The sequence below is a fragment of the Nannospalax galili genome, unplaced genomic scaffold (genome assembly GCF_000622305.1).
Source record: "Nannospalax galili isolate Female #2095 unplaced genomic scaffold, S.galili_v1.0 scaffold433, whole genome shotgun sequence".
In the NCBI taxonomy this organism is placed as follows: Eukaryota; Metazoa; Chordata; class Mammalia; order Rodentia; family Spalacidae; genus Nannospalax; species Nannospalax galili.
Genome location: NW_008338715.1, coordinates 10,973,497 through 10,988,705, shown reverse-complemented (window position 1 = coordinate 10,988,705; position 15,209 = coordinate 10,973,497). Strand labels below are relative to the sequence as shown.

Below are 15,209 nucleotides of genomic sequence, written 5' to 3'. Positions count from 1 at the left end.
TTTACATGAAACATAAGCGAGTTTTATTCTTAGATTTAAGTTCTATCCCCAAAATATCTATTACTCCCAAATCTGAACTACATCTGTTCCCAAACACTTTACATAACAGACACTCAACTACCACAAAGGACAAGAAACATCCGCTTGCTGTCACCCAGTGTATGGAGGATATGTAAGGCACAAGCCAATCTTGAGAAACCACCTGGCAGCTTTATAACTTCACACTGACCTTCTATTATGAAAAATGTCTCCGCTCTTGCACAGCCAAGAACATTGCAGGCCTGGCAGGTGTAAAGGCCTTCATCCTCCTTCCTCACCCTGCGGATAGTTAGGTTCCGGTTCCCATCTTTCAATACAATGCCTTTAAAGAGGAGGGAAATGAATGTTTTATTTCTGATGATGTTTCTTCCAGGAATTTTTTTTAGAATATAATTACTGCCCTTCATCTTGGGTTATTATCTAACTCTAAAGACTTCATAGGACTGACCACTGACTGATCTCCCATGAAGTCTCCATGAGAAGTGAACAAGGATTCAAATACACTGCTTTTGACTCTACGAAATGAGCCAGATCCTTACCTAAATACTGCCTGTGTATGTGTATGGGGAGAGAGGTGCATGTGCACTTGTGTGCACATGTGTATGGAGGCCCAAAGGTCAATGCTGGGTGCCTTCCTCAATTGCTCTCCACTTTCTGAGACACAGTCTCTCCCTGAACCTGGAACTCACTGATTAAGCTAATTGGCTGACCAACGATCTCCAGGAATTTGCCTGTCTCCTGTGCCCCTCTGCCCTACTGCCCCCTAGCACTAGGATTACAGACGATTGCTGAGTCTGGACTTTTCCATAAGTGCTGGGAATTCAAACACATGCGCCCATGATTGTGTGGCAAGCACTTTACTGACTGAGCCATCTCCCGAGCCCCCTGAATAACTAACTGTTCTCTGTCTACTTTCAAACAAGTCAAGAAATGATATGAGTCTTACATAGCATCTTTGGAAAAACTCTACAACCAAAGGAAGAGACAAGTTCCAATCACCTGAGTCTTCCACAAGTGTCTCATTGTCTTTAAACCATGTAATCTGTGGAGTGGGGTTCCCGGACACTGGGCAAGCAACTTCAATGGTTTCACCAATACTTGTGGTCTGATTCTCCAAGTTTCCTGTGATCATGGGTGCCATGCGCTCTACACACATAAAAAGAAAACCACAGGGCCCACAGTTATTAGTACTGAAATGGCCTTAGTATCATATAACTGTTATGCAGTCTAAACCTAATAAACAGCAACCTGTTGATAGAGAAGCAACACAGAATTGACAACAGCATTACTACCCAAAAACTAACATCGAATAAAATAAGAAAAGATATAGTTCAGAACATCCACATTAGTGATTCCCTACCTGAAAATCACAAAATAGACTCAGAAATTTGGAAGGATTATATTAGGTTATGGTTTTCCCTCCAATTATAAAGGTTTTCCCTGAGTGGAAGCTCCCATCTTGTAAAGTTCTAGCTACTAAGAATAGAATTCTGTTTTAGAAAGGGCAAAACTTCAGCACAATTCTATAGTGCCTTGTATTTATTTGGTAACTGTTACAAAACTCATATTATTTCTAAGACCTATTATCAGTCATACATGAGAAGGGCTAGAACTATTAGCCTTATTTTTTTAGATGAAATAGTTGCAGCACAGGGGCATAAACATCTTATCCAGGTCCCTATAACTAAGTAAATGGTGAACTAATAATAGAATCTGGTGAGACTGAAAGTCCAGCGCTGTTTCCACCAAAATGCAAACAAACCAAACAATACCCTAAGGAAAGTCAAGGAGTTCAAGAATATGTACCCATGGATATTTGTTTAGAAGCAGAACAAAATGTTACACTTAACCTCCTGCAAGTTACCTAAGTGCTCTGGAAATAAGTTCAAACCAAATGAGCATCGAAAGGAATTCCTTGAAGGAATTCATTTCAACACTTAAAAGAATGAGATTATCTCCCTGGTCCACCACATTGGAGTTTAAATAAATTACTCTGGGCTCTAGCCTATTTCTAAGAATTGATTTCAGAAAACAACTTAGGTATCCTTAGAGAAGCAAACACACTAATGGTGAGCATTCACTACCTGGTCATGGCTAAGCCAGGAGCCTCCTTTACATCTCTTTCTAACCTCCTCCAAATCTGGACCAGCTACCAATATTAACATAATATAATTGATTATAGATGTGGTGTGATTTCAAGGGTCTTGGGAAGGACTTGACTCAAAATGTCTTTACTTCTGTCCCTGAGTCTTTAAAACAGCAAATCTTATGCTAGTGTCTATTTGAAGGGATTGCCTAAAATAAGGCAAAGACCACAACAAGAGGATGTTTATCTAAAATTCTGACGTAGTTAACCTTACCTGGAGGTTTCCCTTCCTAACATCATAAGCATCCTAAAAGAATACTAAGAAAATGAAAGGCAATGGTACCAAGACAAATTCCCTCAAATTCATCTGATCTCTAGAAGGACAGAGTAGGGGTTGCCTAGGTACGAGGTCAGACAAGACATAGAGAGCCTCCTCACAGGGAATGTGCTAAGATTTCTTATCCCAAACTCTCTGAACTGCTTCTACATGGACCACATGTGATACCCCAGAAGTACAGGCAGAGTGCAGCATCTCTCCCACAGACTCTTCTAGATCTGAAACTAAGTCTAGGTCACCATCACACTGCTCATGCAGCAGAATAGTACACTGAACACCTAGTATAAAACACTGTGCTCTACAGCTAGGGTTTCAGCAGGAAGCAGAGATCAATCCCTGTCCTCACAGACTGCAGACTTCACTATGCTACGACTGCCCAGGGATTGCCTCTGTTCTCTTCCTGTCCTTCTATACGTCAGCACTGTAAACTTAGGGCATTCTCTTTGCTCTTAGTAGGTAGTCCAGAAATGTGCTTATATTACTAGCTGGGTACCCAAGGATACAGCAACAAGTTCCCTGGTTCAAGCTAATCCCTTGTAGTCACTGGTGGTGACCTCATCACGAAGGTCAGAAAGAGCCATGCTGTCTTCTAATTTTAATGCATCACCTCACTGCTATCAGCTTTGCTCCGCCCCCATCACTTTCATCGAGTAATTATACTAGCCTGCTACACAAGCTCCCAGAGGACAGTGCTATTCACACAGCACCTATACTGAACACACTATGTTTAAGGCATTTCAACTCCATAATCCGTAGATGCCTCCCTACCTAGGATGGTGAGCTGTCTGACAACGCAATGCCTTTTCTTGGTCTTCCTGTCTTGAGCAGAGCAGATGTAGTCTCCTTGGTCCTGCAGGGATACATTCTGAAACATCATGATCAAAATGTCGTTTGTGCTATTAGCGAACATGGTGGCATTCTGTTTCCAAAGAGCATTCAGATTCTTGCAGACTGGTGTGAGAGATTCGCCCATGGGGACCGATGTTGCCTGTGAGCCAAGTTTGTACCACATGAGGTTCTCAAATGTAGTTCTGTCTGCAGTGCACCACAGAGATACATTCTCCTGCTCGGTTGGCTGGGCAGAGGGTTGCAAGGTAATCTCAGGACCCTCTGAAATGTAAAGTCATAGTTAGAAGATGATGATTTAATTGGTACAGGACACTTGTTTTTGTTTTTGTTGCTTCTGACTGCTATGGAGATCTAAGAGTTCTTACAGCCCCTATTACTACAAGGACAGAGCCAGGATGATTATTTTCTCAAAACATATTATTTGGAAATGCGAATTATTTTTAATTATCGCATTTTCACTCCGAGTTCTGAATATAGTTTTGGGATGAAAATAAAAAATCCAAAGCAGGACATTTACTTAATCACCACACAGAACTTTAAACAATGGTTCCTCATTAAAGCATGATATTAACTGTTATTAAAACTATATTTATTACAACTAATTAGTTCAGACTAAAATATTTTAGCCAATACAGTCAGCACGAGTTTTTCCATAAAACTTGATGCATGGGCAAAATCAAGAGCATTGGAAGGTCAAGGATATTGTTTCCATGTCATTCCAATGACTCCAAGAAGCCTCAGCCTTACAGCTGTCTAATAACATGCCCACAGGTACTTAACCCCAGTAAATCATGAGTCATGCTAGACTCTGACGAACAAGACAGGTGACACACACAACATAGAGCTTGTGGTTTAAAGTATGGGTAAAATCAGTCTCTGTCCAGTGATGGCACATGAACTGACTTCACATAGGCCCAGGAGCTGCCTGAGGAGCTTTAATTCAAGCACAAACGCATTGATTATCAATCCAAGCTCTGTCACTACTCACACAAATGCCAGGGACAATAGAAAACTTCACGACTTAACACCTACTCTCTAGGGACCCCACCCTCCCTTCAGAGAGGGGTACTTACTGGTCACATGGAAGGAGATCACTCTCTCTCCTCGCCCAGCTTTGTTGATGGCTTCACATTTGTACAAAGCTGACACACTGGCAGATTGGATGACCAGAGTACTCACAGTCTGTGAACAAACAAATCCCAGCCATGAACAATGTGGGCTAAGTATGTTCAAGCACACTGAAACTAAAATCTGGCAGTCCCCACAACTGCTATGACCTGCTTACTTAATTCACATGACACAGTGACCACCTTCACCCTTAAGTAGTCATCACTAAGCAGTTATACACAGGATACCAGAAGCGCTTTGGAAATCTTTAAAGATTTAAATAGAACATTATAGGCATTTTTCATTTTCATACTTATAGAATCAGAAGCACCTTTCAATAGATGGATATATGGAATGGCGCACGTTTCATTTCTCTTCAGTAAACTATTGGTAAGTTAATGGTACTGCCAAATGCCAGCGGTATCTTCAAACTGACTAAATATGCTAGTATTTTACTATCCAGTCTATTTGATTTTCTTCTATTTGTTTGTTTGTTTATTTATTATTTATTTATTGAGACAGTGTCTCCCTGCAGCCCCAGCTAGCCTGCAACTCTCTATGCAGACCAGGCTGGTCTCCATCTCACAGAGACCCACCTGCCTCTGTTTTCCAAGTGCTGGGATTAAAGGTGTACTCCACCACACCCAGCCTTCTTTTTATTATTTAGCAGGCACTGATTGAACAAAATTGTGAGTTTCACTATGACATTTTCATATGTGTATATAATGTTTGTGAATTATAATTGCCCCCAATTACCCTATCTTTCCCCATCCTGACTCCACATGGTCCCCTCCCACTTCCTAAGTTGTCCCCCTTTACTTTTATGCTGTTTTTTTTCATCTAGATTCTGCATATGAGAGAAAAACATGGTATTTGTCTAAGTCTGACTTATTTTCCTTAGCAGGGTGATCTCCAGTTCCACCACCCATGCAAATGGCATGTTTGTCCTTCTGTGTGGCTGAATAATATTAATGTGTGTGCATACGTGTATGTCTGTGTATCTCACTTTCTCTTTATCCACCTGGGCTGACTGATTTCGCTGCTTGTGTGGTGTGAATGGTGCTACACAGACTATCTGATTATTAATCTCCAATGTACCATTAAATATTGTTTGTCACTTTCTGCTAAGGAGTGAGAAATAGAGAAATTTTCAAACTAAAGAGCTTCAAACTCACTTTGTTTTTTCCTTCAATTAGGGCATATTGGTTTTTGGTGACTTCGATCTTATTTCCCCCCTGGAAATCTCCCACATTTCTCCATTCTTTACAAGTATATGGATTTGTTTGGCTACAAGAGAAAGAAAACATATTATGTCATGGCTTGACTTCTCTTTCATTCAAATCAGTAGTAAGGGAAAGGGTCAGACTTTGGTTATCATGTTCTTAGAAATACATTTTGATGCAGACTATCACTTTACAAGACCTGGCGCCAATTAAAAATAGATGCCAGCAACAGGGGAAAGGTCCAAGGTAGTTCACTGAGGATACAGGAGGGAAGCAGCTATTCTGGGAACAAGCCTCCATTCATAAATTGAATCGACAAGACAATTCAAGTTAATTTAGTTCAAAGGAAGGTAAGGAAACTTGGAAGCCATAGGGCTTCTTAAAGTCATCTCTCTGGGACTGTGCCTTTTCAATAGGAAATGGCCAGCAGCTGAGGAAGAAACTAGTGTTTGCTACTTCAAAAACAACAACAGGAAGTGGATTGCTTGGGGTGATGGGTTGGAGGTGCTGGTGGTTGTTTTCCCTAAGGATGTCTGCACTTGTGTTGGAACTTGATAAGCAGAGTATGAGACTCTTGAGGCCTGTGCTAGGTTTATCATTGCCTTCCATCCACCAGCACTTCCTCTGAGAGATGGACCTTCCCACAGATAAGGAGGAGCACTGTGGTAGTCTCCAGCTCACAGATAGAAGACCCCAAAATTGGCAATTATCAAACTAAGCAAACAGCAATCATTTGGAGAAGTGTGCACCAGAGCTAACTATGAAGAGAGCGCTGGCTAGTCGTGCAATGGGATGCCCCAAGCAAATGCATCTGTTAAAACTGAAAACACAGTGGAAGACGAAAGGAGATTCCAAGCACCACTTGAGGGATAACCTTCAAAGGGGTAGTCTTGTAGGTTTAGAATGGAGTCATGGCATAGCTGGGCATGAAGGAATGCAAAATGGCAGGCCAAACAGGCCACATGACCCTGCTCACCTGGGTTGGTAGGAGCACTCTTCCTCCAACTGCCAGTACCAGTGGATGTGATGCAGGGGAGGATTGGCATAGACTGTGCATGTCAACGTCTGCATGGTACCATACTGGTAGGAATCCATGGGAGAGATCAGGGCTTTCTCGCCTATCTGGGGCGGGACTGAAGACAGGAAAGACAACTTGTGAATTATCAATCAGTTTCGAGAAATTAAAGTTAAGGATTTCATCGACCACAGCTGCCTTTTGTAAGCACATGATTTTTTCTTGCTTTTCCAAAGAACACATAGATTTGGAGACAGGAGACTTGAGTTCTGGTAGTACTCATAATAATAAAAACTGATAAGCTAAGTGACTTAAGGCATGAGGTCCCATGCTTTGGTCTCTCATTTATATTAAAGAGGTTATTCTTCCTGTCCCCCAGCTTAGCAAGGATGGCATGAGGCTACAGAAAGAAAATAGTTGGAATGGTAAATTTATTACACATCAGACAGTGCCCAAGTTCTTTACATTGATTCACTCAGTCCTTACAAACACTACTATGGCCCCTCATTTACACATGAGAAAAAAAAAAAAAACATGAACAAGTTAAAAGACTTGCCCAAGGTCACTAGTTAATATGTGGCAAAATTCAGGAAAAAGGTAGACATTCTGACTTCCAAACAGCATATTATAGAGGAAAAGGTCAATCCTTACAGAATGCATGCTATGTTCTCCCTCTCTTTCCCTCTTTCCTCCTCCCTTCTGTCCTTATTTTATTCCTCCCTCTCTTCTACCCATTTTTTCTTTTTGTTTTAGTTCCAAAATCATTAGTATAAATTATTACCTTATCACTATCAACCAAAAGTCCTCTGAGATGAGAGAGAGGGGTGGGGGGCTTATGGCTACAGGGATGCATTCCCTAAAGATTTATTTCCTTTATACTTTTCAGACTTGACTTCATGTTTGTGCTTATTTCATACAGCAAGGTAAATGCTAGGGTGAACTGAGTGCTTGGTGACTTCATGAAATGGTACAGTGGGGTTATTCACTGCCTGCCTCTGTCTTTGCTGCCTGATTGTTTTCTTCTCGTTCTAATTATCAGCTTGTGTCTTTCTCCTCCCCCTTGAATCCCTTTTGCTCATGCTGCTTCTAAGCAACCTTCCCAGAATCTGTTATCTTTAAAATACTCCCTGAAGAAAAAGATGAAGCCATGCCCAGCAGACACACAGAGGAGGATCAAGATGCGTAGGGGCCACATTAACGTAGCGAGACAGTATCTTGAGGTTTTAATGTGTGGTGTCAGTAGGAAGCACAAAGAATTACAACAGAGAAGCATTTCTCAAACTGTGTTTGAAGCAAAATATTAATGGATTTACTCAAGGAGGAAAAGTGCGCTGGTCAAATAAGCTTGTTAAACCCTCAACATTCTGTCTCTCCCCTCTGGAAAAAGCAATGTTCATTTGCATAGTAAAGGGCCTGAGAAGTCCTGTAAGAAAATTTTATTTATTTATTTATTTGTTTGTTTGTTTGTCTTTTTGAGACAGGGTCTCCCTGTTGCCCCAGCTGGCCTGGAACTATGTAGACCAGGCTGGCATTGAACTCACAGAGATCCACCTGCCTCTGCCTCCCAACTGCTGGGATCAAAGGTGTGTGCCACCAAAACCGGCTGATAGAAACTTTTAAGTCACCTGACCATGGCACCCATCTCCTGTAACCCCATATACTTATTTATATCTTTCACTTTGAGGAAGTAAAGTTCAAATTATCCTTCAGCCAAAAGCTTACTGGCTTTCCTGGACAGACCCAGAGTCAGACCTTCGATAACAAGTAAACCAACAATATCAGTTTCTAAAGGTCTTCTAAGCAGAGTTATGTCTACACATCTGGGATACAGCAACTACAGCATCAGACTAAAGCTTTACACAAAACACAAAGAAAATCTCCCACATCTGCACACAGTGTGCAATTCCATGGGCAGAAGCAAAGTAAACGTATCCTAGAGCAACGCCATAGGCATTTGGCTAGGAGATACCATCTACTTTCCTCCTACACGTGACCAGCAAACAGCTCATTTACATGATTTTTTAACAAAGCATGTCTGGCCATGTTCTGGTGCACACCATTCCATATCACAATTTGAATCCATCTCCCTGGGTCATTTTTCACTTTTATGCCCAGTTATGATAAGGGGGAGACAGCAGGGGGCAAAGGAAAGATGGAGATTTAGGAAGATGCAATCACACTCTTCATAGGAAGTCTTGGAAAGAGGGGAAAACTGAATGGACTCACCATTCACAATCAAAGAGACCATGTGGCTCTGCTTCTCCTTTGAAATGGGATTGGTAAGGATGATGGTGTAATTTCCAGTGTCTCGTTCACTCACTTCCATGATTGTGAGTGCAGACCCCACTGTCATTGTGTAATTGGACTCAATGGGTCTTCCATTTTTGTACCTTGGAAAGACAGTATCAGTTAGAGCAATCGAAGAATTTGCTTTCATGCAAAGCAATGTTTTGCATGCATTTGTTTCTAAGAGTTACCATTTGATTTCAGGGGCTGGGTAGCCAAGGAACTTCACAGGAATTTGGACACTGCTACCCACTGTGGCTTCCACCAAAGATTCCATACCACTACCGAAAGCAACAAAAGGTTGTGCTAGAAGGAAATGAAAGCAGTGGTTCTCATAAATGTCAAGTTACTGTAAATTGTCTTTTAGTTAACTTTTTCAATCAAGTGAAAAGCAGGTGTTGGGGGTACGTGAGTCTACTTCCATTCTGAGCGTCCCCACAGAATGTCTATGGTGGCCACATGCCATCTTTCCTTCAGCTTTGCCAGCACTGCTCTCTTCACAAGTGCATTCTCAAGAGCCTTAAGCATTTGCTCCTCCACATAGCCTTCAATAATCTCCCAGTGACCTCCTCTTCTTCCACTGACACCCTCTACCCAACTCCATGTGTTAAATGCCCCAAAACTCACTGCTCAGACCCCTTCTTTATCTGTACCCTCCTCTAATTAGCCTCAGGTTTAAAGCACCAGTCACACACATAAACTTTTAGTTCCTGCCCTCACTTCTCTGGGTTCCAGATTTGTGCAATTAAACATCTCCATCTGGATGTTTAATGGGCATCTCCAAATAAAAATACCTGACACTGTTCCCCAAATCCTACCTCTCCCCAACCCCACCTCAGGTAGCGACACCATCCTCAGTTCAGCTGCTTGTGCTAAGGCTGAAGTCATCTCTTTTTCTCAGTCAATAAATCAACCAGCAGGTCCTGCTGACTGCACAAGATATCCAGACTGTCATCTCTTCTTACTACAGTGTAACACCTTGACTGCCCTGGTCCAAGTCTTCCACTATCTCTCACCTAGATTCTACCAATCAGCCTCTTAATGGATCTCCCTTATTCTGCCTAGTAGTAGAGCACTTTCCTAGCATGTGAAAGGTTCTGGCATAATAAAATAAACCACTCCACATAAGCTACAAAGAAATCCTATGAAAGTTTAAGTCAGAGCTCTGATGAACATAAGTTATTTAAACTGAGACAATTATGTGGATGAAGAAGCATAACTGAAAAATTAAGGTGATTTGCCCAAAACTACACAAAAAGCATTTGAATTTGGGTTGAGAGGTCATGCTTATTCAAGTAAGCCTCTTGGCCTTTCTTACAATAAACTGAAATTATTTTTAAAAACTTAGGTAGCGATATCTTATCTTCTAAAAAATATCAGCCTTAGATACTTGTAGTAATGACTACAGTCTCAGCAACAGCTACAGCAAGTAATGTCTAGTAAGCAATTACTATATTAACTCATGCCATTTTAAAATTGAGACTTCTTAACCCAAGTCCCTGACTCCAAAACTATGTTCTTGATCTCTAGGTCCCTAGCAAAAGCTCAAGATTATCTTATGAATGAACAAGGTGACCTAAATTGATTTAAGTCATCTCACTCTCTCAGGCCCAGAATACTCCCAAGAACAAGGATGCTTACTGTGGACTCGGACAAACGTGCTGTTCTTCTTGGTCATCCGCCCACTGGACACTACACAGGTGTACCACCCTTGGTCATTCCGGGTCACACTATCTATTGTCAAGGTGCTCAAAAATTTCTTCATTGCAGTCCCAGGCAAGAGCTTTGGTTCTCGGCTTGCAATTTTCTTATGCTGATGCCAAGAAAAGAGTTGAGTAAACTTTCAACAAAACATCATTCTAGAGATCCACAAAATCAAGCCTTGTCCTTTGGTGAACAATATTTAATAATAATAGAAGAGACTTTATTTATTTATTTTTATGTATGTGTTTTGCCTGCCTGTGTCTAAGTGTACCCATGTCGTACAATGCCCATGAGTCAGAAGATCCCCTGACAAGTTACATGTTGGCTGCCATGTACATACTGGCAACCAAACCCAGGTCCTCTGCAAGAGCAGCTAGTACTTTTAACCGCTGAGCCATCTCTCCAGCCCCATAAAAGAGACTTTAAAGATCATGTAGACAGCAAGTGTATTTAGATTCAGGAAAAAAAAAATGGAAGTTGAAATACAAGGATGTGAAGTAGATTTTGATACCTTCTTTACCCATGAGAACGAAATGCATACAAACTGCAGAAACGCAAGGAAACGTGACCACTGTTTAAAGAGAAATGTAGGTCAAGCCACCTCTTAAAGGGATATTCCCTTAAAGGGAAAACAGATCAAGGGCTCTAGAGAACAGAGAAGTAGCACAATGTGGAAAGATTAATTACACAGTGAAGATCAATATTCACAGCCCAATTGCAGCAGAGGAGATTCCTAGCACTGCATCTTTTCGTGTTTGCTCTGTGTGTGTGTGTGTGTGTGTGTGTGTGTGTGTGTGTGTGTGTGTGTGTTTTAAAGCCTTTATATTTTATCTGGTCAGAGAGGACCCTATCTCTTAAGCAAACTTCACTGGGGCTTATTATCAAAGTATTCAGAGATCTGGCTTTGAATTGTTAATGTTACCTTCAAAGAAGGGCATTCCCAGTTGAAATCAAGGCCCACATTGAGCTCAGTTCTTGCTGTACAATTTAAGACAAGCTTCTCTCCAGCAGATAGCTCGATTCCATGAGGGGGGCTCAGAACCACATCATAAATCTTATATCCTGGAGCAAGTAATGATAAAAACAGAAAGTAAGAGGAAAAAGAAATCCAGGACTTGGCACACATTTTTTTAAGTGATGCAAAGTATGTTACATCATTTTTCCCTGGGGGCCTCACCAATTCTTGGTAGTTTTCAGGAAAATGGTTTATAAAGATTTCTAAATCTTCAGCATTCTCAAAGCTGTTCTAACTTGATGAATAGAGAAACAAAAGTCTAGGCCAGGGGGACCCACTTGAGTAAATTGCTGAATTTTCCACTAAATACATACAATTAAAGACTTGGTGCCAAGAAATGCTCTGAAAATTGAATTTTTCATAAAATTAACTTCTGTAATAACACTTTTTCATTCTTGGGCTTGTCAAGAAAGGAGAAAACCTCAACTGTATACTGGTTTATTTGGTAGAGAAGAGTATACGTAATGAATTGACCAGGATCATACACTGGGGTTAATATATTTTTCAATATCTCTTCTCCTTCACCCTGCACCTGGGTGCAGGACCATCATATAGAAAGCCACTCTTTATTGTCTGGTATTCATGATATGGAAAGGAAATATCTGCTTACCTAAAACTACAACTATGTACATAATAGATTGATAGGTTTCATCATTAATCTTTGCTTCACAGAAGACCATTCCAGCATAGCTGATCATGTAACCAGGGATACTAAAGCCTTTCTCGCTGTCCCAAGAAATTCTGTTTCCATCAGGAACAAATCTCTTTTCTGGATACCTCTGTGTAGTAAAACAGAAACAATCAATATTGACTCCAGTGCTGTCCAAACGCGATAATAACTGAAGAATCAGTGTTACTTTCTGGAACATTAAGTTGGTTTTATTCCTTGTCATGCTGATCCTCCCCAGGGGATCTTTGCAATTCACTGTTGACATAGTACTGGCAACAAGATACTCAGCTCCATATAAACTTAAAATGGTGGAAACTTAAGCGATGATTGGAAAAGATGCAACTTACTGCACAAAGTGACACGTTGAGGTTTGAAATCGACCCTCGGCATGGAATCACCAAAGTTTTGTTTTTGTTCTCAGTGATGTACACAATTCCATGTTGGTCACTAACAGAGGCGATGAATGGTGATCTATAATCTAAAAGAAAATTGAATTCTGTCATTGAGTTGCTACCAAAAAAGTTAGTGATCTTTTAGGTTCACGAACCTAACCACATCAGGGAATCACTGGCCGTGATGCCTTGCACATGCAAAGCAGGTAGATACCTGGCTCCAAAGATCTGCTCAGGGGTGTGTGTGTGCGTGTGTGTGTGTGTGTGTGTGTGTGTCCCATATTTTAATAGTTCCATATTTTAATATATTGTCATTTTTCAAAATAAAATACTTTAAAATTTAAATCTATACATTTAACCTATAAGTTTCATGATGTTACAAATTCATCTCTCAAGTTGAGCACAGTGGCATATACCTTTAATCCCAGTACTCTGAAGGTAGAGGCAGGCAGATCTCTGTGAGATCAAGGCCAGCCTGGTCTACATAGCTATGTTCCAGGACAGCTGGGGCTAGGGAGAAAAAATCTCAAAAAGACCAAAAAAAAAAAAAGTCTGTGTGTGGGGTATGTGTGTGTTCACATTTATTTTGATATATCACAGTGAAAGATTTATCGTCCTCTTTTTTTTTTTTTTTTTTTTTAAAAAAAAAAAAAAAAAAAAAAAAAAAAAAAAAAAAAAAAAACCACAAAAACTAAAAATTCAACTCTCTCACTAGGCAAATCATGTAAAGAATGTGAAAACAGATTGAGCTCTTTAACAGAAAACAATTTGGTGATTCATGTATTCAATAGAATGCCTTCTTCTAGCGTGCTGAGACTGATGGGGATAGACAACAGTCCTATCACAATAGTGTTTAATAGTTATTACATTCAGTTTAAGATTTAGCATTTAAATTTTAATATCACCAAAACCAATACAAATGCCAAAGTTTGAGAAGAAAGCTAGACTGATTTTGATGTCCTTCAAACATTATTCACACAGTATCACATGGCTGGGGTCATACTCCATTCCCCAGAGACAAAGGACATGATTGGGAGCATGCCTAAAGTCTCAGAGATAACATCTCACTTTCAATAGCCAACACATCTAATCAAGCATTTTCAGAGGTGAATAAAGAGTTAATGAAATCAAAGGGAAGAAGAGCAGCGAACCCCCCTAAGTCTGATTTCCTTCCCAGCTGGAAAGCACAGAAATGCGGCCAGCCTAGCCCCCCATGTGCCACAGCCATTATCTTATGAAGCCAACCAAGGCCAGCTTCCTGGCTCCATCCACTGCTACAGAGAACAGTGTCAGAAGACCTGAGGAAGTAAGGTGGGGACCAGTGGGAACATTAAAGACCTGTCCATCGGGAATATTATATTCAGTGCTTTCTTTCCTGTTGTTAAACTTCAAGACCGACGTCGTGGGTAGCTCAACTTAGAGCCCTGAGCTGAGGCAGGAAGCAGAATTTCAAGGCATATCCAAAGGCAGCTAGTATACAAATGAACAGAACTAGAGACTATCACTTGTTAATACTGCCTCCTTTCCATTCACGTGTCAATGAAATATTACATAGCTTGCTTAAGAGCAAGTCTTCAGAAGCTAAATTAACCCTTTGACTTAAGACTAAAGTTCTCCAGAAAATCAATTCTATTTCAGTAGCCCTACAAAGGGAAATAAACAAAAGAAGCCCAAACAGCCACCCATCCTCTCAAAATAAAATATTTACTGTAACTCATGAAATGACTTTTCACATGTCTCCAGGTTTCCTGACTCAGAGAGAAGGAAGTAGTGAGATATTATGGGAGAGGTTCATCTTGTTGCATTTCCAGACAGGCTGAGAGCAGGAAATCCTTGCAATCTTCTGAGAGAGCCACATCTCAAGACCGCCAGATCAAAAGGAGCCAGAAATTCTCCAACATCTGAGCCTGTCTGTATGAAGGGAGGAGGAGGACACAGAACTCTATCTTGGACTTTGCTTAACCTGAACAGAAATAATTCCCAGCTTTGGTGCAGTTCAAGAGCACCATGAGTGACTTGGAAGTGGTCTCCACTTTCCAGAATGCTAACCATACTGTACCACTGAAATGTAAGTAGAGACATGTAAGCCTGTTTCCCAAAGCTGATAAAGTTCTTTCCTTCCTTGTAATAGGTGGCTTCTGAAAATAATATTCTATTTTTCACCTGTCTCAAATCCTCTGAGATGTAAAGCTGCACATAGATAAATAAATAATTTTTAATGTAGCCTTCAAAAAAACAATTTTTTGGAATCAGGAATGGTAGCACACACATTTGACCCCAGGACATAGAGAAGCAGAGGCAGATGGATCTCTGTGAGTTCCAGGCCAGTCAGGGCTACATAGTGAGTCCCTGCCTCAAAAAATGAAATTTCACAATAAAAAAACTATATATATATATATATATATTTACATACGTATTTCAATCTTTTACTAAAAGTAGTATGTCCATGTAAAACAAAATACAACCTTTATATTCCTGGAAATTTT

At 40.6% G+C, this 15,209-nt stretch overlaps 1 protein-coding gene across 1 annotated transcript in view; it reads right to left on the bottom strand.

The window, feature by feature from the left end:
* The window catches only part of Kdr (kinase insert domain receptor), a 46,676-nt gene that overhangs the window by 22,560 nt on the left and 8,907 nt on the right, over positions 1-15,209 (bottom strand). The window contains exons 4-15 of the mRNA XM_008833318.3: positions 12,679-12,809; positions 12,272-12,440; positions 11,569-11,708; positions 10,584-10,755; positions 9,134-9,248; positions 8,883-9,046; positions 6,618-6,774; positions 5,594-5,705; positions 4,385-4,493; positions 3,231-3,572; positions 1,039-1,185; positions 230-361 (exon numbers count right to left, since the gene is read on the bottom strand). Coding sequence (XP_008831540.1) covers positions 230-361; positions 1,039-1,185; positions 3,231-3,572; positions 4,385-4,493; positions 5,594-5,705; positions 6,618-6,774; positions 8,883-9,046; positions 9,134-9,248; positions 10,584-10,755; positions 11,569-11,708; positions 12,272-12,440; positions 12,679-12,809 — 1,890 coding nt within the window. The remainder of the gene's footprint in view (positions 1-229; positions 362-1,038; positions 1,186-3,230; positions 3,573-4,384; positions 4,494-5,593; positions 5,706-6,617; positions 6,775-8,882; positions 9,047-9,133; positions 9,249-10,583; positions 10,756-11,568; positions 11,709-12,271; positions 12,441-12,678; positions 12,810-15,209) is intronic.